Source organism: Aulostomus chinensis, chromosome 11, assembly GCF_037954235.1.
Source record: "Aulostomus chinensis isolate RoL2024-O1b breed Wild chromosome 11, RoL_Achi_v1.0, whole genome shotgun sequence".
NCBI lineage: Eukaryota > Metazoa > Chordata > Actinopteri > Syngnathiformes > Aulostomidae > Aulostomus > Aulostomus chinensis.
In genome coordinates, this window is record NC_141330.1 from 23,577,634 (window position 1) to 23,599,769 (window position 22,136).

Below are 22,136 nucleotides of genomic sequence, written 5' to 3' on the forward strand. Positions count from 1 at the left end.
AATACAGTGAAAGTGTGAGTTGAATGCCCACTGAATGTGACAAACTGTACATTATGTATGTTAGTACAACCATTTAAGTGAGGCAACATTCACTGACATTGACTTAAACCTGACCCTAAACTTGGGGTGTGTGATATGATCATCATAGACTGTTGAACAATTAGAATGTGTCCCTGATCCACTATTATGTAAAGACAGAAGTAGAGGCTGTTACAGTTCTAGGCTCAGGTACACAACGCATTTTTCTCTCAACCACATCCCACAATTTGCTAATCTCGTTTCATTCCATGACACCATAAATGCATGGACATTAACTAAACACAGCAAACGTAACACTTTCTTACCTTCCATTTCATAATATTGTCTTATAAAACAAAACAAAAGCAAAAGTGCGCTCACACCACCCTTGGAAAAACAGCAGAGGTCAGATGAGATTACTCCTTAGCATGAACATTTTAACATGTTTTGCTGCATAGCAGTACCTATGTGATTTGGTTGTGTCAAAAAGCAACAGCCTTCAGTAACTAGCTCTGTTATAGGCCATCACTACTCTGCCAGAAAAAAACCCTGATTAATTGTAGCTTATTGTTGATGGAGCACGTTTCTCTTTATGGAATTGAAACAGTGATTACACACAGATTTTTGGTCAAACGGCTGATCAAACAATTGTGCCAGAGACCACAGCCCTACCCAAAATATCCTCAATAAAGGTGATGAAATTGGTCCTAAATATAAAGTGCACACGTACACACAATAAGTGAATACAATTAGTTGAAACTTTTAACATGCACTGCAACAACTGGCATATGATAACCTTATATTTACATGCCACCGCTTCCAAGCCATTTTTTGAAAGCATAGCTAGAATTGTTAAAATGTATTGGTTGTTTGAGGGTTAACTGGATTTGTCTCATTTACAGGAATGGCAGAAAACCAACATTAACCCTCTTGGATTACTATAGCGCTTAACACACTGCCTAGTCAGATACCTTTCTCTGTATTTCTGGCTCCCCTGTGCTTTAAAGGAGACCACAATGCCTTGCTCCTCTCCAACTGCAAGGGACAGTTCATTTGGAGTCACTGTGAAACGGTCCTCAGCATCACTGCTCTATAGGCAAAGAAGGAAAAAAAACAAGAAGAGTAAACAGAAGTGACAAGAAACAGAAGCAAAAATTTATTTGAAAATATGTTTAAAAACATTGTAGGGAGCTGTGGAGAACAGAAAATAGGGTCCACAATGCAGAAAGAGGGTATATGAGGGCATGAGAAAGAGGAAGATGGAAAAAAGGGAGAAAACAAGACAAACAGATACAAAATGAATCCCCACTGTATTTGCCACAGTCACACAGGCTTAGCCAAACCCCAGATCTAATAAAAAAAAAAAGAAAAATTCAGAATTACCCTGAGTCTCAGCTGAACATCAATGTTTCCTGCGTTCTTTAATGGCAGCACCTGTTGACTAGATCTACCTACAGGAGCACACAGGCAGACGGTCTAGACAAAAGAAACACACAAAGTAGTTTATTTTAAATGTTCAATGTTCAAAGTGTAAGCAGTGGCAACATACTGTTTGTCCCACACACAGAGATGTGTAGAAGCACCATGCAAATATCACACTAAAACACCACAGCATATTAAGATTATTATTGTGAACATCATTTTTGCTTCACCTTGGGAAGTTTGATGGATTCCTACTGCTTCCTAGATGGTCTGTAGAAAATCCTTCATATTATTAGAGCTTCTCCCCATTAAGACAGATGCTGTGTTATGCGTATTCTAATCATATGTGCTGCAGAGAGTTTCAGCAGACCATCTACAAAGCAGTAGATGGTAAGCAGCATTTTTTTTTTCTAAATTGAGGACTATACTGTATATTGATTGATGATTTAAATCTCCAACAGGATCAGGGAGTCAGCAGTTTTCCAGGCGATTTCCTTATCCAATTTTGTTTGTGAGTATTGTTATTTCTTTGATGATTCACCTTAAAGATTAGAGCGGGTGTTTTGAGGTGCTGTGACCTTTCCATCTCCACAGTTAACATTCCTAAACGCAAAAAATATAGCAGGACGTTTAACCAGCAAACCTAACAATAAACAGTTATAAACTTGACAGAAAAGGAAAAAAGTTAAGCTTATGAAACATTTTTAGTCAAACGGTCTAGAAACAAGTTGTAAAAATATGCCATGGTGAAGGCATAACTGGCTCTTGAAGAGAATAGGACATGACACTGACTGGTTACATTCATCGTTTGGCCAAAACACATCTATGATAAATAGAGAAGGGATATTGAATGAGTCATATCAAGACTGGGTGCCACAACTGGAATGCAGAATGATGATGATAATAATGCACGTACCAATCCAGATTCCAGATCATGAACATGGACACATCACCAATCCATCCATATAGTTAAAATAAATTGCCTTCAAATACATTCAATTTTCTATATATATATTTTTTGTATTTAATAATTCAGTTCTGACAACTTCAAAAATGTAATGGCAATATTCAAGATATTCTAACATTCTCTGCAAACAATGTGTATTTGTCTCCGCAGATGTGTATCAGATCTTTTAAACAATGGGAATAAGGGCATTTCTGCTGATTAACTCAGACTAATGACAAACCCTTTGCACACAGAACAGTGGTGATTAAACTGATCTTAAATTGAAAATGCCCCTACCATGTCGCACCTTTACAACTTGTGCTTTGAATTGCTTAAATAGGGCCCCAAATCTTAGTCAGCCTTAATTTTGACAATATTCACAATAACCAGCTATAAAAAGCCATTACTTTAAAAAGGATTTGTGTCCTGAAAATATTAAAAGAGAAACAAAATTTGAAGAAGTTTATTAACCTATCTTATAGGGCTGAAACAATTCCAGTAACTTGAGTAATTAGATGACTAAAATTCCTTCAGGCAAAATTTTTGCCTCAAAGCCTCGTTTAAGTCTGAACTGTACTTTGGTCTTGAATAATTCTGCTCTGTCTTTGTTTGGTATTTACAATGAACATCAACGGAAGTGACGTAAGGCAACAACGCTTAGTGCACCTTTAAGTATTCCATTATTATCTGTTGCTGTGGTGTTTTGAGTGTCACACAACCCCTGAACCCCTGAAATGACTTGTTTTATGTTAGGTCATTGATGTTGGACTGATCTATTTGATCTGATATTAAAGTTCCACATAGTTATTTGTCTTGTATGGATACTTCCTTAACTTAAACTGCAGAAATCTGACTATATTTTCGAGTATAAGTGGCAGATATAAGCTTAATGAGCATAGCGTGATATTGTTTGGCAATTTTTAATTCTATAAAAAGTGTAGCATATTGTTGTTATATGAAAAAAAAAAAATTCAGGACACTGTACTTGTACTAAGCAACAGTCTGAAAACAGACATGACAGCTTGAGTACCTGCAGGTCTTTTGGGGCATGGACCCTTGCAGTTCCAGACCTGGCTCTGATGGGAATACTCCTGATCACCTGACTGGCACCTGGAGAGTCCAATTCAATATCCACTCGACCATTGTACTCATCAGCTGGACCAAGCTCCCCTGACAAGCAAACCCACGAACAGTTTAGATTTGCAGGACACAACTGGGTGACGTTTTATGCTTTCATTATATAATTTTCATTGTTTTTTTATGCATTTTGATTTTTTTAAATGACTATAGAACATGAGATTAAAATATGCACTCATGTCATTGCAATTATCCTAAACTATGCAGATCTGAAAAATATGATTACAAACATGAATTATGGTTGATTACCTGAGGAGGCTGTGTACTTTTGCAGTGCCTTGAAGTGAATCCACACCATGAAACTCTCTAGATTCTGTGAAAAAAAACAGTAAAATTGACCCCAACAACAATCAAGATAGTGTAACTGCTCTATGGAACTATGAGGCCTACATTATCTTAAATTTCTCCAAATGACTCTTCATGGATGTATTTTAGTGAATGCTGGAGAGGGGGTGCTTGTCTTATGCCTCATGTCAGACTTGAGTTCCAAGTTTGAGTTCTTCCCACACTCCAGAGGCAGCTCCGTTAGCCTTCCCCTTGTATTATTTTTACTTAAGGTGCAGTCTCATCATCTCCGTGTATGAACCTTCCATTTTAGACTAGATGCACATCTACATCACTTTGTAAAGCACTGACCAGAGAGTGTGCAACAAGGGTCTTCATAGTGTATCCTGGTGTAACTTGTGAACTCTTATGAGTTGAACCAGTCCCAAAGTTTGTTTCTTTCTTTCTTTTAAACGGGACAACCATTTAAAACTACTACTTCTTCCACCGTAGCATTTTAACAAAACACACAGCAGAGCAAAATCATAGATTCCAGTTACCCTCAAAAGCTGGGGCAGATCATCAGATTCCATGACTTGAATCATGTCTTCCTTGACCTAAGCAATGACTCCATTTGCTTGAGCCTAACCACAGTTATCTGGGACCTTCTTCACACAAGGTTATGAGTTTAGACTTACACTTAGTTGTTAATAACACACTATCTAAACTTTCCTGAAATAAACAAATTAAGAAGAGAGATGTTGAATTTTAGCAATTCCAACCTCTCCATGGCTGGCGTGCATCACATGATTCAGCACAGAGGAAGAGGATACTGGGGTCATGTGGCTCACTGGCTGCGTTGCCTGAGTTGTCATGGTAACAGGCTGCTTGGAGAATGTGAAGCACCGCCATGCTGTAGCGTTCTGCAGGAATGAGAGTAGAATATGAACTCCTAAAATGTAGTTTCTTATTCTCAATGCAGTGTTTTAATAATTTCTACAGCACAAAAAGGATTGAAGCAGGTTCATTTGAATTACCCTCCAAATATTTGAGTTTTAAGAGCCATAATTTCATAATGAATACATTATTTAAGTTAAAGTTCTGAATGGAATAATCTTGATAGGAAAAAAAAAATCAAGTGTTTGTATTCAGTAGTTTATGGGTTTTGTTCTGTTATAAAGGAGATGGAGCCACTGTGCAAAAATGTCACATAATCAGAAGGACCTGGGATTTAAAACACCAGGTTTTTGGCTCAGCCTACAGTAGGTGCAACTAAGAAGTTCAATTGCTATCACATGAGGAAACATATCCCTGCAACAGATTAGTATATGTTTGTGGTAAGTAGAGGATAATGTGTGTTGACTCACAGCGGTGATGACCAGCCTGATGGGTACTGTGGCACAAGTCCTGTTGGTAAGTTTGAGGGGAAGGGATTTGGTAGTGCCTCCTGGCATATCTCCAAAATCCAAAAAGTCTGATTTGTTTACTTCAACCTGTGGCACAAAATAAATCAAAGAATAAGTCATGTACATGTGATATATGCCACTCTAAAATACTTTGATTTGTCTGCATTGACTCATGACAAGCATACTTTTTCTGAATGAATTTTTGGCCGGACCCGAGGGTCAGAACTATAGATGTGGTTGTTAATGAGTGACAGAGTAGCACACTGGTGCAGCTTATATACGTTCCCATTAGCTGCTGCTCTTGCAAAACAAATCAGCACTAAAGTGACATATAGTGGTGACTAACAAAGCTCTTCTGTTCTGGTGGATGAACTGCAACTGGCTGGAGGTCAGAAAAAGAAGCATGATTAGAAACAATTTTTGTGTCTGTGGCCAGCTGGTTTCTGCCAATGTTATGCAAAGCTCTAGCATTTTATGCACTGCTCTGTGTTTCCATGGTCATATACAGATGTATCAAGAGTGCCATGATGATGTGATGTTTGTGATATAACCTCTCACCTCTAATGAGGGATGCTCTGCGACGGCAACAAGCACAACCCTTTTGGCAAAAATACTGGCCCCAGCAGCTACCTCTGTGTCTGCAGACGCAGGCCAGGAGCAAACACTGAGGACACACTGGTAGACACCAGCCTGTGGAGGGATGAACAACACCTTCTGCTCCTCTGTACTCTTGGGGCCAATGATTGTCTTGTTCTTTACTATCAGCCACTGGTATGGTAAGCTATCCACCTGTAGGAATTGGCATAAAGTTGGAAGCAAGATTGAAAATCAAGTGCTGAATGTTGTCTGCTTGTTTCATGTTAATTCTATCAGTTAAGTTGTACAATTTGTTTTGTTTTTTAAATGGACAACGATGGACAGTCCCTCGTAACCCTTCTGAATTTTTGGGGACTTTTAATAAATGAAACATGATTTATCCTTTGAATGTGAATAAAGGCAGTTGTCACTTACAGCTTTGGGCCTTCTACTAACCTTCTCTCCATCAATGACCAGACTTGTGATTGTGATTGACACTTGCTGCCATCTTTCGGAGGGGTTAAAGAGGCTGAGGGAGGTCTGTGAAGCAATGCCTACACAACATGCTTGAGGAAACTGCAGCTCTTCTGGCACCACCACTTGACCTGAGAGGAGAATGTGAAATTGGGTTAACAAATACTTGAAATTGCTGCCCCTTTATGCAAAAGTAGTCCTGATGCCTGAGGAAACACAAAACAAAGGCATATTTTGAAAGCATAATGAATTTTTCCAATATTTCCTCCTCTAATAATTGCGAATGTGTAGCACCAGTGCAGGCTGCCAAAAGTGGAGCCCAGAGGCCAATAGGTTCAATTTGACCCAACAGATGTAAAAAACAAAAAAAATAACTAAGATCAGCGGTCAAATTAGCATTAGTAATAATGGTAGTAGTAACAATTTGGTAAAAAAATAATCTTCAAATATGTGATTTTTTTTGGGGCATAATTTAGTTACGGCAGCTAAGGGATACTGTGAGCAGGATGTCTATTTGGTGCAAATGAAGTAAAAACAAAAAAAATGGAGAGGCAGAGACAATGGTGTGAAGACAAAAAGCATTTTAACAACACAGCATGTGTTTGTTTTGGGCCTGTGTCCAAACATTTGATATGAGTTCAGCCCAGTAGGGAAAAAAAGGTTGGGAATCCCTGTATTAGAGTGAAATCAGCAGAGCGTGAACTTCTTAATAACTTTCATGAACTTACTTTGACTACACAAGGTTGATCCAGAAGCTGCACTTTAGATGCAGCATCTGCTTTGGTAAAAGAGTCCAACAAGCTACACTACTTTGGCTTTATCAATGTATATTTGTGTTTTATGAGGCTGCGGCACACAACTGCTTTCTTACATGTGTTGCCCCTTAAGTAAACTGATGGCACGCGCCCCATTATTTTGCTATGTCTGCTCATGCATGCACTATAAAAAGAACTGGACACAGGCGCCCATGGGCCTCGTTCCCTCCAAAGTTCTAGATAAGTGGACTAGAATAAGCAAAGAATGTATGCACTCAGGTACAAGTCTTCACAAGTGGTGTCGAAAAATTTTGACCTACCCCACTTGAAAAGAAGACTGACATTATATGAACTTGTGAAGACCTCATTTCTGACTTAAAATAATTGGGGAACACAGTTTTTTTAAGTATTAATCTGATGATATTTTTGTATTTTGTATTAAAAGCAAAAAAAAAAAAATTCACATCACATCCAACTAAAGCCCCAAGAAATGTTATAATACTGAACAAGAATTCCCCTATCAAGACAGCTGCTGCTAAAAATCATCTAAAAACTGATTAACAATTTCAGCTCTGACTGAATCTTATAAATCAAGACCAAAATTACCTCTAAATTCCTCATGACAGGCTGTTCCCAGTGGCTCCCCACCATATTGACAGTAGATTTCCCCCATCACTCCCATGTTGTGCTGGGCTTGATTGGGTCTAAGGTGGTGATGGGACCCAGCAGCACCAGGGATTCTAAATGTGTGCTGCATGTGTCTCACTGTTAGATCACTATTAGGTATGCCTAACAAGAAGTGGTCAAAAGAGGAATAAAAATAAGATAACAAAAATTAAATAAACAGAACAATAATAATGGTGGTTTACTATCATTAATTGTCTGACAATACTCAAAGGCTTTGTTTTGAACAGATAATTTATTCTGAGCTTTGAAAAAAACAAGGTAATGAAAAGACATACTTGATGAAGAAACACTGTAGAGACCATTTCCTGTTGTTCCGACATGATGACCTCCAGGATGAAATGGAACTTGAGGTCCTAAATAATGCTGAGCCAGCTGGGAGCTTAAGTGAGAGGGTCCAGCCAGAAGAGACTGCACATCTCCTTGGCGAGGAAGGTCGATCAAGCCAGCAGGCTTGAAGCTTGGGATGGGCATATAGTGCAGCCCCTCAGGAGGGTAGGCTGAAGGTATGACAAGTCCACCAGAATACACAGACGACGAAACTGAACTAGTAGTCCCCCACTGCTGTGAAGTCTGAGGAGCTGCTGTGGTACTAGTTTGCAAAATGTGAGGATTACTGCAATAACCAGAGTCCACTTTAGTGAGCGGCCTTACATTGGACTCAGAGGGCCCTTTGTGTTTTGCACAACCACCAGTTCCACCTCCAGGACAACAGCAGTTAGATTCACTCTGACTGCGTGTACAGCTCAGAGCAGAACCACATGAAGGTTCTGGGCTTTTACAAATCTGTGGTGGGAGTGGGTCGAGACTTTTAGAATGCTGTGGTTGAACTTGGTCAAGGCTTTTAGAAAAACCGAGAGAATCCAAGTCAGCCTGTTCATCTGGTTCTACAGGTGGCGTTGGACTGAATCTGATGATGGTGGTGCTCAATGCCATGGTACAGTTATTCTGTTGCGAGAAAAACAACTCAAGATAATCAACACGAAAATGAACAACAAGTGTCATTAGATAAAAAATACATAAATTACTTTTAGTACTTGGAAAGCTAGTAATATTTGCAGGAAAGGTTGTCGACAGCATGTCCAATCTAGATTACACCAAGCGCATTCATCAGTAGGCCATAGACAGACAGTATTTTGTTACTTCAATCAGTTAAGATGATGACTTTATAGTACAATCTTTTAGATTACGTTATGAATCATATTTGGAATACATTTCTGAAGTCTATAACTGACTGAAAACTAACTGACTGATAGAGGAGTGGTTTCTGAGCCAATGACCCATTAATAGCCTTGCATTTGCAAACCAAAGACATAAAAATCATGTCTTCTGTGATGACACATTTTATATGAATAGCCAATGTGGTACCTTTTGCATCACAGGTGTTGGTGCAACAGTGGCATCACTGACTGAGATGTATGTGAGCCTGCTGAGACTTGGGCTGGAGCAGGTAGACTGAGGAGAGTGGTCAAGTCCTGAACGTTTGCCAGCAAGACAACCACTGGGGGACAAAGGTGATGTCATACTAGGACAAACAGAAAAGCTAAATGAGAGAAACAGTAAACAGATCACAGAACTACCTTGTAACAGCAGTATAACAGTTCCTTTTCTGCCATGTCCTGTTCTCAATTTGATCTAGTTTTCCTGTTAGAGCAGATTACTTGCTTAGATCTTTTTTTGTAACTGTGTTTGTATTGTTTTACTGTTTTCAGTCTACTAACTGCTTGAACTGCTATATCTCAGTTTTACTTCTGTTGGTTTTATTCTATTTTTGTCCCTGTGAATCACTTGGGAGTTGTCTAGTGCAAGAAAATGTCTTTAAATTAACTGGTCTTGTTAAGTAAATAATTAATACATCTTGGTTATATATTTAAATTAAATCCACAAATATATTATTAGATTATAACAAGTTTAAGTACTTAAAGACATTAATGAAGACCACGCACATACCTAGCACTAGGAGGGGAAGTCTGACTTGGAGAGGAGTGAGTGAGTGGAGAGGTGGATGGTCTGAAATTACACTGCCTCTCTTCCTCACAGGGCTCAGAAAAACACTTGGGAAGTTCTGAGAAATAAAATGAATATTAACATTCACACTGAAACAAAATTAACATTTAGGTTCATCATGTGAGCTGATTATCCTCACGCGGACAATCCTTATCAATGTAATACAGACATTAACATAGCATGGTGGCTAGTGGCCACTGTATGAACAACTTCTGCACACTGCACTGCTTTAACTATAAACCCAATTTTGTTTTCTTTTTTTTTTAACTCACCAGATACACTGTCAGCTGGAGGTTGAATGTTTTGGCAAGTGAGGCCAACATTTTTCTCCTCAATGCTTTGAGGTAGAGGAGTAGCCACGAGTCTGAGAAGAGGTTTCCCCTCTGAGGTGCTACTGGGCCCATCACACCACTGGGGAGTGCTACTCACCCTCTGTGTTGGAGAAGAGGAACCTTCAACACAAAGGCCAGACTGCCTTTTCCTCTGTGCTGAGGATGTTCTTGCCAAGCCAAGTAAGGGAGTAGTGCCTTTGTCACCTTTTTGTTGTTTTGGGAAGGATGACGTAACATTGCTGGATACTTGTGGGTTCAGCTCTTCTGGTTTGCTTCCATTTTCTGTGGGTGCCCAGACTGAGGTACCACAGGTCTTTGTGACAGGGCCCAAAGACCTTCTAGCAGAGGTGAAGGAAGTATGAGGAATAGAGATTCTTTGTGAATCACCATTATTGCCAGAAATGGAAACTACAGAAGCAGCATTCAATGCCGTTTCTCCTCTTGTAACTTTCTCTTCTGTTACTGTGTCACTTTCCACTTGTTGATCTGTGCTCCTTTGTTCTTCAAGACATGCTGACTGAGGGTCCCTCTGAGATCGGTCAAAGTTTTCAGCCCATTTGGTCAGGTCTATGGTAGTATTTGTCACAGACTTGTCACTGCTCCCAGATGCATCCAGTTTTTTCAGGTATTTCTCAATGTCAAAGGCACTCATCTCTTCAACACAGGCACTTCTCTGTAGTGTGTTCAATGTAGCACTCTGGTCTGGCTCAGGGAGGATCTGGGAGAGGAAAAGAGGACAACAACCATTTTCAATTCAAATTCCAATTAAGATTATTTTTCAAGATCATTTTCAGAGGTCATGCTCCCATTGACAACAGAGAGAATTATTTTCATGGCAATTTGCATAAATATAACATTATTTGAAAATATGTTTTGTTTTAAAATTGAACAACCCCTTACAACACAAGTGCTTTGAAGTTAGAGATGTAAGTTACTATTTCTTTTACATATCTGCCTGTCAATTACATTCTCAAAAATCTCCTATTAATCATTTTGGTTGACAATGTGTAAGAACTTGAGACTTCCGGGAAGATGGCAGAGAGAGTAGGAGCATAGTTAACTAGGTCTTCATAGTCGGGTGAAAATATGTCCACAGCACAAGTGTAACTGGACAGATAAAAGCAAGGCATGCGTGGGACAAACAAGAGAAGAAGCCAGAAAACATTAAAAATAGGCTTGCTACCATTAGCAGAGATATTTAAGACCTTAAACAAGAGCTACGCCATGAAATAACTGAATTTAAAAACGAGCTGAAGAGAGAGATGTGGGAAGAAATAACCAATTTTTGAGAATAAATAGGCCATAAGCTAACAGAGAACAACTGAGAGCTACAGGCTACGTAGGACAGATGCTAATGATGTGCGAACAGAGATGATGGAGCAAACATGGCGAATGCAAGAAAAAGAAAACCGATCTCGAAGTGAGATCAAGGACTAACAATAACAGAGTCTTCAGTCTACCAGAGGACACAGAAGGGAGCTCCACAGCCAGATATCTGGAGCAACAACTAAAAACAGAACTTCCCCTGAGAGAACCAATCTCCAGATCCAGCGAGCCCCTGCTCAAAAACCGAGCCTGAATGCTGCTTCCAGATTAATCGTAGACAAATTCCTAGAGTTTTAAGGAAATTACTCTGAAGAAAGTTTGGCAGAAAAAGATTCAAGTAGGGGGCAAAGAAATCTACTTCGACCATGATTTTCCAACAGAAATTGTCAAAAAAATTAAGGACATATGCATTAAAAAAAGTTATGAAGGAAAAGGGAATCAGCTTTCAGACACCGCTTGCCAAAATACAGATACACTGGAACAACGGAGTGAAGACATGGAAGCTATGCGGGACAAGAAGGAAAGGGGCTACACTGTTGATGAGCCAGGTGTGGACATAGCACCTGTGGCTGAGGACGATAGGCAGTGAGGAGCAGCAGTGTGGCAGAGAGTGAAGGGGAAAAGAATGAGGACCTGACATGGTGCATCGAGCAAGAGAAAAGCTGCAAAACTATCAATGGAGATTTTAAAAATATTTTGCTAAAGGAAGGAGGTAACACTGTGGAAAAACAGGTATGGAAAAGGACCATTACAGAATATCCAACAAAGACTAATTATTAAATACTGCATAGAATTATGTTCATAAAATGGACAAAAATGACTGAGACAAAAGAAGAGCTCCACAGCATGAATATCTGGAATCATTCAGACTTCTTTAGTTTACATGATATAATAAAAACCAACAAGGAGAGGCGGAGGTATATAAGTTGGACATGTCTTAACGATATGGTACTCCATAAGCTGGGTGTAGTCGAGATCTAGGGAGGGGTCCTTATTAGAGATGAGGATTTCCCCTGCACCCACCAACGGGGACTTGGGGAGGAGTGAAGGAATACCCCTTATTTGGAAGTCAGCAAGATTTTTGGTTTATGTTCAGTTAGTAAATGTTCATGATTATTCTGTTCTGAGTTATTTAGGAGCGCATTTTCAGTAAACCATAAAGATGACAATCAACATCAAGATCGTGTCCCTGAATGTGAATGTTCTGAAAACGCTGATGAAAAAAAAAAAGAAAGGGTCATGACAAAATTGAAAAAGGAAAAAGCACAAATTCTTTCCGACAGGAGATCAGAACATGAAAAATTAAAAAGATAAGGCTACAGGAATATTTACTACAATACATATAAAGAGGGGCGCAGGAGAGGAGTTGTAACATTAATATTAAATGACAATTTGATTATCCATCCATCCATTGTCTTCCGCCTATTCCTACACATTAAGGGTCGCGGGGGGGCTGGAGCCTATCCCAGCGTCAACGGGCAATAGGCGGGGTACACCCTGGACAGGTCGCCAGTCCATTGCAGCCAACATAGAGAGACCAACAACCATTCACACTCACATTCATACCTACAGTCAATTTAGAGTATCAATCAGCCTAGTCCCCAATTGGATGTTTTTGGATGGTGGGAAGAAGCCGGAGTACCCGGAGAGAACCCACGCAGGCACGGGGAGAACATGCAAACTCCACACAGAAAGATCCCGTGCCCGAGCTGGGACTCGAACCCGGAACCTTCTTGCTGTGAGGCGACGGTACTAACCACTGCACCACAGTGCAGCCCACAATTTGATTATGAAAAACAATTCAAAAACAAAGACAGAATGTATGTAATAGTAAAATGAAAAACAGGAAATGAACCAATTAACTGTATATGCGCCCCCAGAGAGCGACATACTTTTTCAAGACACTTTTTAATGTTATAGCAGTAGAAACAAAGGAAATCTTAATTTGTTGTGGTGATTTAAATGTAGTTATGAACCATAGTATGGATACAACAAGTCACAAAAAAATAAAATGCAGTTAAGAAGATTTATAATTATAACAACACTAGATGAAATGGGGATGACCGATGAATGGCAACCTACATCCTTTAGAAAAAAAACTTCACACATTAGTCAGCTAGTCCATTCATGGATAGACCATTTCTTAAAGAATGTAAGTGACATGCACAGAGTGAAGGAATGTAGGATAGGAGGGGCAGATGTGTCAGACCACAATCCACTTTAAAAATATGCCTAAGTAACAGGAAACAAAATAGTGCATGGAGACTGAATGTAGGAATATTGAACAATGAACAAAAAAGGTAGGTAAAAGCAGAAATAAAAAGATATATAGAAGAACATAAAAATGGAGCAGCAGACTCAACAATAATATGGGATGCCTTGAAGGTAGTCAGAGGAAAATTGATAGCTGAAAAAATTCTGAAAGCATACCCCCCCCAAAAAGAAACACAAAGTTAAATTAGATTCATATAGAACAAAAACAGAAAGACAGAGGGAATTAGAGCAGGGTTATCAGAAAACAAATGATACCATTTGTATCAACTTAAAGTGAAGCCAAATAACTTTTTGATCAAGCCAAAACCCCAGAATAACAAAATGGACATGACATGGAACAGGAAGGAAATGCAGAGAATTAGCCATATTAAGCCCTTTTCCCCCCCAATTGCTGGGGGGTAGACAATGACAGACAGAAGGTCAACACCTTATAATGGGAAAGGTATAGATCCGCTTTTATTGGGGGTATGCATGTGTGGCTCTGTGCAGTGAGACAGCTGTATTAGAAAAAAGCTGGTAACAATAAATGTCAGGAGATAAATACAAATTTCTTGTCAAATTATTTTGTTTTAACACAACTTTAAAAATCTGATCTTTTTTGTGTTTGTTTACTTCAAGGCATAGAATGGAACTAACTAATAATGAGACACTTGGAGCAATGAAATTAAACATTCAAGTTATGCTTGAAAAGTCTTACATGTTCAGCAGAGTGTGGTTCATCTGTGCAGTTGATGGCAGGTCCAGCAGGTTTTGACAAAGTCTTTTCCCGACTTCTCTTTGTCAGCTCCATGATCATGGCAGCCAGCTGTGAAGGGTCAGTACTGATGGATGCATCAGCAATGGCTGAGGCAATTGTGCTGATACTCAGCATTAGATGGCTGCTGTTATTTTGGGGGGACACACTGCTCTGATTACCCATGCTTGACTCTGAGCCAGGGTCTGAGTCTGTGTGGCCCTAAAATGAAGAGAAGTGATTACGGACTTTGTTAGCCAGGCTTCTGATCCACGGAAGCATTTAAATTATCAATACAATAATCTATACAACATAGCAAGGAATAATTCCTATCAGCGTCAAGAAAGTGCAGGGCAGGGTTCAAAGCTGTTTGGATGGATGGTGTCAGATTTTAATTTCCAGATACTCAATTAACACATGAAACAAACTGGGGTCATCTTTAAGTGTAACATCAGTAGGGTGAAGCAGGTTTTTCTATGTCTAGCTGTTTTTTCTTTTCACCCCCATAACAAAAACATAGCCAAGCCTGGCTACATGAACTATATCATCGCATGACAAGAAGGAAAAATACAGTTTTTTAAGATACTAAATAGCTGCAAAAAAGTGAAAACCGTTACATGATCAAGCTCATATCTTGCACAAATAACGGGGTCAGCGTGGTTGCTCCAATTTGACTACACTGATTATTAACTACCATGACTGTCACCACCCACCTGACTGGTGTGAGATGTCAGGCTTCCTGATAGCTTGGATGCTTTATGACCTCCTCACACAACGCATAGCCTCACCCCACAAACAACAGGTACTTTAGTAGTACTATCAATATCAAAAGTTTCCTGTACCTTGTATTCATTCTGGTCAGGATCTGTATCACCTTTTGGTGACATCATTTCAGCTGGTGCTTCAAGGGTTTTGTCCATGTCCTCTTTAAGAAGATACCAATGATTAACATAGAAAATTATACTGATATAAATAAAGTGGTGATTTTTACAGTAGGGGGCTGTGACTATACTTTGAACACACCTGGGTTGAGTGTTTTGTCAGCTTTACTGAGTTCCACAGTGTCATCACAAGTTGTGTCATTTCTGGGTGAGAAGTTTGACGAGTGAATTAGTGGAAATGGTTCCCTCTTCTCTGGAGAAGTAATAATGTAGCCAAAAGATGGCTGCAGAAACAAGAAATATGCTTTATATAAACTGTTTTTGAGAAGATAAAGGCTTCTAGCAAAAGGCGTAAATGGAAGCAAGGTGGAAATTAAACCACTCTCTTTCACCAACAAAGACAAAAATTAAGGTGCATCAAAAGCTTAATTGTCAGTTTTTTCTGGCATCTGTTGACATTAAATGTATTTTTCAGCCAAACATTTCTATACCTGAACTAACACACATACAGCCCTCATATTAATCTGCAAATATGACAAAGTACATTTCAACATTATAGCATCACTGACCCGTCTGACCCCATCCACATCATCACTGCTGCCCAGACATCCCAGGGCTTCGGAGCGTTGCCCAAAAAACTGTCCCAATGACAGTCGCAAGTAGCTTTGGTCACCCTGCTTAAACTCTGAGGAGACCTGGGAAACCCTCATCAAGATGTGGCTGCTGGTAGAGGCCTTCCAAGATGTGTCACCTTGAAAGGTGCTGTTGCTGCTGGCTGGTACAATCTGCTCCTCCTACGTCAACAGCAATATGCAATTAACCACATGAAGCAGATCTCAATATTGAACCTTGTAGCTTGGATAACTGGGTATGTGTTAAGTTAAAAAAAAATGATACCTTATACAGCAGGCTTATGCTGTATTACCTGCATAAATTTATGCTCCTTTTCAAATTCCTCTTGATCCTTAAGTATCTTTTCCAAAGCATCACCTTAAAAAGGGGGGCAAACATGTAAATATTCATATGACTGTTAAAAACAAACAGGATCTGCATACTTGATACGCACTAGCAGGAGCGAAGTCCTCAGTCTGAAACTGGCGATCATCTGTTGTCTTTCCATCAACCTCTTTCTCAAAGGAGGAGTAATAAGCCAAGTCTGTTACCCACTGCCCCTCTTCATTCTGGTAAACCACACCATGAGGGGCATCGACACCTTCAGAGAAAAGCAATGCTCGTAAGTTCCAACAAAGTGCATCAATTGAGGAAAGCAACTAAATATTGGGGGGAAAGAGAGCAGGAGAGCGGGGCAGAGACAAAGACAGATAATGTAGGAAGAAATTAAGTTCTAAACTGTGAATCCATGACATCAGGGTACCTCAGACAGGACTTTTTTTATCCTAAGACCCAGGGCTGAAAGGCAAACTGCTGAAAAAAAATGGAGTTCTTTGAAAAAGTCAAGACAGGTGATGTTTCCACTTTTCACTCATTGGCGAGTTTTCTGTTGAACAATCAACTGAACCTGGAGTCAGAGACAGCATTTTTGCTAACCGAACGAGGCTTCCCATGATTTTGTCACTGGAGTAACACGTGTTTGCTTCATGGATCTGGCCTGCATCATTGAGACACATTTACTCAGAAAAAAAGAGCTTCTTTTCCTGGTTAAAAGGTGCCATCTTGAAGTGCACTGGTTTCATGGATTTACAACAGAGAACTTTACCATTTACCAGACAACAGGGCCTCAGGTCTTCCTTAGCCCAACTAAATCCTAATTGGAGATAACTTGAATGAATATATCTCCTTGCCATCTTGCGTGATTTGCTGCCAACATTAACGAAAGCCATGAACAGTCCAGCTGTTCGTGCACTTCTGCTGTCCAAGTGATGACGAGATACAAAAATATTACAAAAAGGACTAAATGTATTGTGAATCACAATTCTAATTGGTTAACAATGTACTTTTTTTTATTTAAAAAGTAATTACTGTTCTGATATTATTGTTTGTTTCTAAAAGTCTTTGAGTAGTTTAATTTTCCCAAAACAATTGTGGTCAACTTCAAGTCTGGTCCTAGGTTTGGCTGGACATCAAACTACTTTAAAAATGTTTTTACTTGCACAACCCTACTACTTCTACTTGAGGAAAAAACAGAAGTAGTCCTATCACTGAAGAGATTTAATACCAAAATGAACTGAACAGGGATTAACAAAAGTAAAGCTATACTTAAGTAAAAGGTAAAGACCAACCTTGCTGAAACTCCAGCTCTACATTGTCTGGACAATGGTTCCACCCATCATCTGAATCATTTTGCTCCTCGTGGAAACTCTGGGAGAAATACTTGGGTTCTAGGGAGGTGGAAAGAGGATTGCAGTCGTCCTCGCTGATGTTGTCAGAGGTATCAGCAGCAGTAGTATCACAACAGGGACCACCCCTCGAGTCCAATGAAGGCAGCAACTGAATTAAGATATTTACCAATCAAAATCTGTACAGATGTATACCTAATTTGTCTTAAACAAGACAATGTCATTTGTGCTAGGGCAAATCTGACTTTTATGTGTATTAGGTTTTCCAGTCAGATATAAAAACTTGTATTCTTTCTGGTCAAAAGGTTCATTCTGGATATCTACAATCCACTTACTAGTAAGTAATCTGAAATGAACTATTTTAGCAGTAATTTCATCTCTACAGCACACTGGTTAATATCTGCAATAGCATTTTGACTAGTCATAATGTCAATGGACCTCCGCCATGTCATTCTTACTCTTGACAATGTATTTTGAATGTTCAAAATTACATTACGGATATCTGGAATGTTTGTTTCATTTTTGATATATGAAATTAGAATCATGGCAAGTAAAAATTTGGAATATTCTACAAGGGAATTTTTTCTTGAAAGAACTGTAATGTGGAGCTTCACCAAAACAATGTAGAGCACAGCCATGTCCTATTGCTGCAGCTCACTTTGAGGATATTTTCTAAATGGAGGAAACTTTTTTTTTTTTTTTTTTTAAAGGTTATACACATTTATTACTGGGTTTATGAAAACTACACAAAACAGTATGACATTAAAACATTCACACTATATTTACTGAACAGTATTAAATACATGTTCCAAAAATACCTATAATTAGGGCCTGAGCCTGAAGGTACTATTATTTTTGCACTTATAATTTTTTAGTATAAGTGTAATTTGAAAGATTTTACACTTACTTGTAAGTTCTGAGAATAGTCACTAGCAAAGAAAGACTTGTAAAATATGTATTAAACAATCAAATACTTGCGTAAAACTTTTCTGTTGACACATTTAATTCTGTCTCCCACCTGAGTTATGCACCTAGGTGAAACTAGTGACAGACTGGTGGGTATGAATGATATTTGGGTCATTACAAGTCATAAACCTGTTACGCACTGTACCTGAGATATGTGGAAGCTCCCTTGGGTGCCTTGAAGGGACACAGTTGGGTTGACAGAGTCTGCAGGTCTCCTGCTTTCAGCTCCACCTCTCAAATAGACAGAGTCCAACCCTTCAGTGGTCCCAGACACTGTGCTCTCCATGGCATCCTGGCAGTGGAATCACTAGATTTAGCCTTCATTGTCAGTGTGTTCATTATAGCTCAGGGCTATTCTGCAAGTACTTTCAACACCTTTACTTTTCAGGTCAGATATGCAAAAATAAATACTGCATTTGGTTTTGTTTATTGCTATCTAGATATCAGATCTATTAATAAAATATAACAATACTTTTAGTCCTTGATATGAAGGCTAATTTAAAAACAAAAAACAAACAAGGCAAAACAGCATTTTATAAAATTATTGTTTTTACACTACTAGTCCATAATTGGGGACATGCACATCAAAACTAAATGTAGAGTTGAGGATATGTGCTTGTTGTGAACTTACAGACCACAGACTTGTATACAGGAGTAGACTTTGGCAAAAATGCAAATAAATTATGTAGCATTTAGAGTCATGACACTGTATTGTGAGTGGCTGCCTCGGTACTCTGCTACTTTACCAAGCATACAGGAGCACTCATCAGATTGAGACAGCAAGGACTTCACAAGCCACTCCCATCTATACACATGGCGAATGTCCACTCCTTGGCAAACAAAATAGATGAGCTGCTGCTCTCAGCTCCAAAAATGGGGACATTAGCAGATCTGCCGTCCTGTCTATCACTGAAACCTCTCAGTGAGCACATTCCAAACAGCGCACTATGGCTGCAGGGCTTCCTGGTGTTCCGAGCAGACCGAATCCCAGAGCAGAGAAGGGTGGGATCTGCTTCTTCATAAATGAAGGTTGGTGTGCAGATGTCACAGTGTTGAAGAAGTTGTGCAGTCCTCACCTAGAGGCACTCTTCATAAACAGACTGTTATTCACTGCGGGGGTTGTTCTCGTTTGCTCTGGTTGGAGTTTACATCCCACCCCAGGCCTGTGTTACTGAGGTGCTACACCAACTGGCCGACCAGATTAAGAGAAGTGGAGGAAAAAACAGACTCTTTCATCATCATTCAAGGGGATCTGAATAGTTCCCTTCTGCCTGGGAGTCTGTGCTGGCCAGCTGGCGCCCATCTTCACCCAGATCTTTAACCGATCCCTGGAGCTGGGTGAAGTGCCCTCCTACTTCAAACACTCAATCATCATCCTGGTTCTCATAAGCCCTCCATCACAGGAGGTTGAACAACTACAGGCCCGTTGCCCTGACATCAGGGCTCGATATTAACTTTTTTTCCTCAGTGTCCCTCAACTGTCCCGAATTCGACTTAGAATTGTCCCGGATATAACCAACAGTGTCACCATTTTAAAATTCTTGTCGTTGCCACCGCAAGTGGATGGATTTGTATATGTTTATTCTCCCTCAACGCAGCACTAAGCCTGTGTGTGCCTGATATGCTCCGAGACAGTGGCACTTGTCAAGAGTAGCAACATGAAATGCCACCATCATCAGAAGCACAAAGAATTAAATGAAAATTATCCTCTTAATTCCAAACTGCGAGCACAGAAAATACATGATTTTAAAGTGAGAATGAATAAAAGGTTAGGCCTGGCTTTTGTTGATAAAATACAATAGTTTGAGATAGGTACATATTTTGAACACTTTATTTTAAATGGGCATAGTCTATTATGCAGGAGGTTTCATATTTTTATTTTTTAATGTTGAGTTCAGAATTTTACTTAAAAGGAGCATTGGTCTTTCATCCAGCTCTCAGGTTTTTATTTTGTATTGTTATGTGCAGCTGAATAGCAAAATGCTTACTTGAAACAGAAAAGAATATTGTCACATGTTTAATGTTAATGTAGAAATGACTGATAAAGTGCATTCAATAATATCTCAACAATTAAGACCTATGTGGCCCTCTATTGTCCATTTTTTCCACATTAACCTTAAACATATTGTCCAGCAAATACTGTTGAAATATTATGGAAATGTAGGCTAATTCATTTGATCTGAAAGTTCATTGTTGACCAAACAGACACTGATACAACGAGCTTAAAGTCTACTTACATTGGCTCAATATGCCACTGAATCATAATGCACACCTTGACTTAGGCCTGGGTGATATATCGATAAATTTGAGGGGTTTTTTTTGTTGTGGACAACTTATAAAATTCTTGTTTTTACTCTTCTTGCCATGGCGCACCTTTAGTCCCCCAGGAGCTTCCATAGTTTCCCCCTCACCCCGTGTTTCCTGCGCACGCACAGCAGCAACATAGATAACGAGAGCGAAGAAGGAGTAGTATCGTCAGTGGTTTAGAACTTGATTGGGTTTGCGGTGACAGACGCTGAACAAGTGACTGCATGCTGCAAAGTTTGTCTGAAGCCCACTGCAACAAAAGACAGCAGCACAACAAACTTATTTCAGCATCTAAAAACAGAGGCATCCAGCCGCATGGGAGAAATGACACTCTTTGTGAGGGGAACAAGTCTGCTATAACCAACTAACTCCCACTAAAAACAGCTTACTGTGGTGGAATCATTTACCCACGGTACCACGTATGATAAGAAAGGGGCACGATGGAGAGCAATCACTGAAGCAGTCGCTTTGCACATTGCTAGAGATATGGTACCCATATATACAATGGTTAGTTAAGTTTTTGATAATATAACAATAATAATAATATAAATAACGAGCAAATATAATAGGGTCTTCGCCTGAAGTACCTTCAGGCTCAGGCCCTAATAAAAGCAGAACTTGTTTTGAGTTCTCTGTCCTTTGTAATTCTTATTTTCTTATAAAAAAAAAAAAAAGAAACAGAAAAAATCGTGAATCGCATTTTTTTGTGAAAAAAAATCTGAGATTTTATTTTTAGTCCATATCGCCAAGGCCTACCTTGACAGCTGGCTACTGTGCAGACCCATTCGAATTTTAATTGGATACACCTGCTCTATACTAACGACTGCACCTCAGGGGTCCTGTCTGTGAAACTCCTATAGTTTGCAGACAAGTCCGCTTACAGACAGGTGGAGCAGCTGGTCCACTGGTGCAGTTTGAACCTCCTGGAGCTTAACCCGCTAAAGACTGCATGGACAACAATCTCCACCTGAATGTGGAGAAGACAAAGGAAATTGTCATAGACTTCAGGAGAGTGCACACCCAGCATGCTCCACTAACCATTGATGGTGCTGCAGTGGGGACAGTGAGCAGTACCAAGTTCCTGGGTGCGCACATCTTGGAAGAGATGTTCTGGAGCCTCAACGCCGCATCATTGGCCAAAAAAGCCAAACAACGCCTGTATTTTCTCAGCAAACTGAGGTGAGAAAGAGTCTTGCCCCCCATCATGCTCACCTTCTACAGAGGTATAATCGAGAGCATCCTGACCAGCTGTATCACAGTGTGGTACAGCACCTGCACCGTGTCCTGCTGCAAGACTCTGCAGCGCATTGTGAGGGCAGCTGAGAGGATCA

The 22,136-nt window shown here is 39.6% G+C and overlaps 1 protein-coding gene across 3 annotated transcripts in view; it reads right to left on the bottom strand.

Annotated features, from left to right (window-relative positions):
* The window catches only part of cep192 (centrosomal protein 192), a 338,513-nt gene that overhangs the window by 300,101 nt on the left and 16,276 nt on the right, over positions 1-22,136 (bottom strand). For all 3 annotated transcript variants that reach the window (XM_086219099.1, XM_086219098.1, XM_086219100.1), the window contains exons 13-33: positions 18,644-18,790; positions 17,476-17,683; positions 16,302-16,448; positions 16,161-16,225; positions 15,805-16,029; positions 15,378-15,519; positions 15,197-15,279; positions 14,319-14,576; positions 9,962-10,739; positions 9,633-9,747; positions 9,051-9,207; positions 7,961-8,630; positions 7,605-7,787; positions 6,226-6,374; positions 5,752-5,982; positions 5,155-5,280; positions 4,570-4,710; positions 3,773-3,836; positions 3,417-3,556; positions 1,402-1,494; positions 990-1,108 (exon numbers count right to left, since the gene is read on the bottom strand). In XM_086219099.1, coding sequence (XP_086075225.1) covers positions 990-1,108; positions 1,402-1,494; positions 3,417-3,556; positions 3,773-3,836; positions 4,570-4,710; positions 5,155-5,280; positions 5,752-5,982; positions 6,226-6,374; positions 7,605-7,787; positions 7,961-8,630; positions 9,051-9,207; positions 9,633-9,747; positions 9,962-10,739; positions 14,319-14,576; positions 15,197-15,279; positions 15,378-15,519; positions 15,805-16,029; positions 16,161-16,225; positions 16,302-16,448; positions 17,476-17,683; positions 18,644-18,790 — 4,241 coding nt within the window. The remainder of the gene's footprint in view (positions 1-989; positions 1,109-1,401; positions 1,495-3,416; positions 3,557-3,772; positions 3,837-4,569; positions 4,711-5,154; positions 5,281-5,751; positions 5,983-6,225; positions 6,375-7,604; positions 7,788-7,960; positions 8,631-9,050; positions 9,208-9,632; positions 9,748-9,961; positions 10,740-14,318; positions 14,577-15,196; positions 15,280-15,377; positions 15,520-15,804; positions 16,030-16,160; positions 16,226-16,301; positions 16,449-17,475; positions 17,684-18,643; positions 18,791-22,136) is intronic.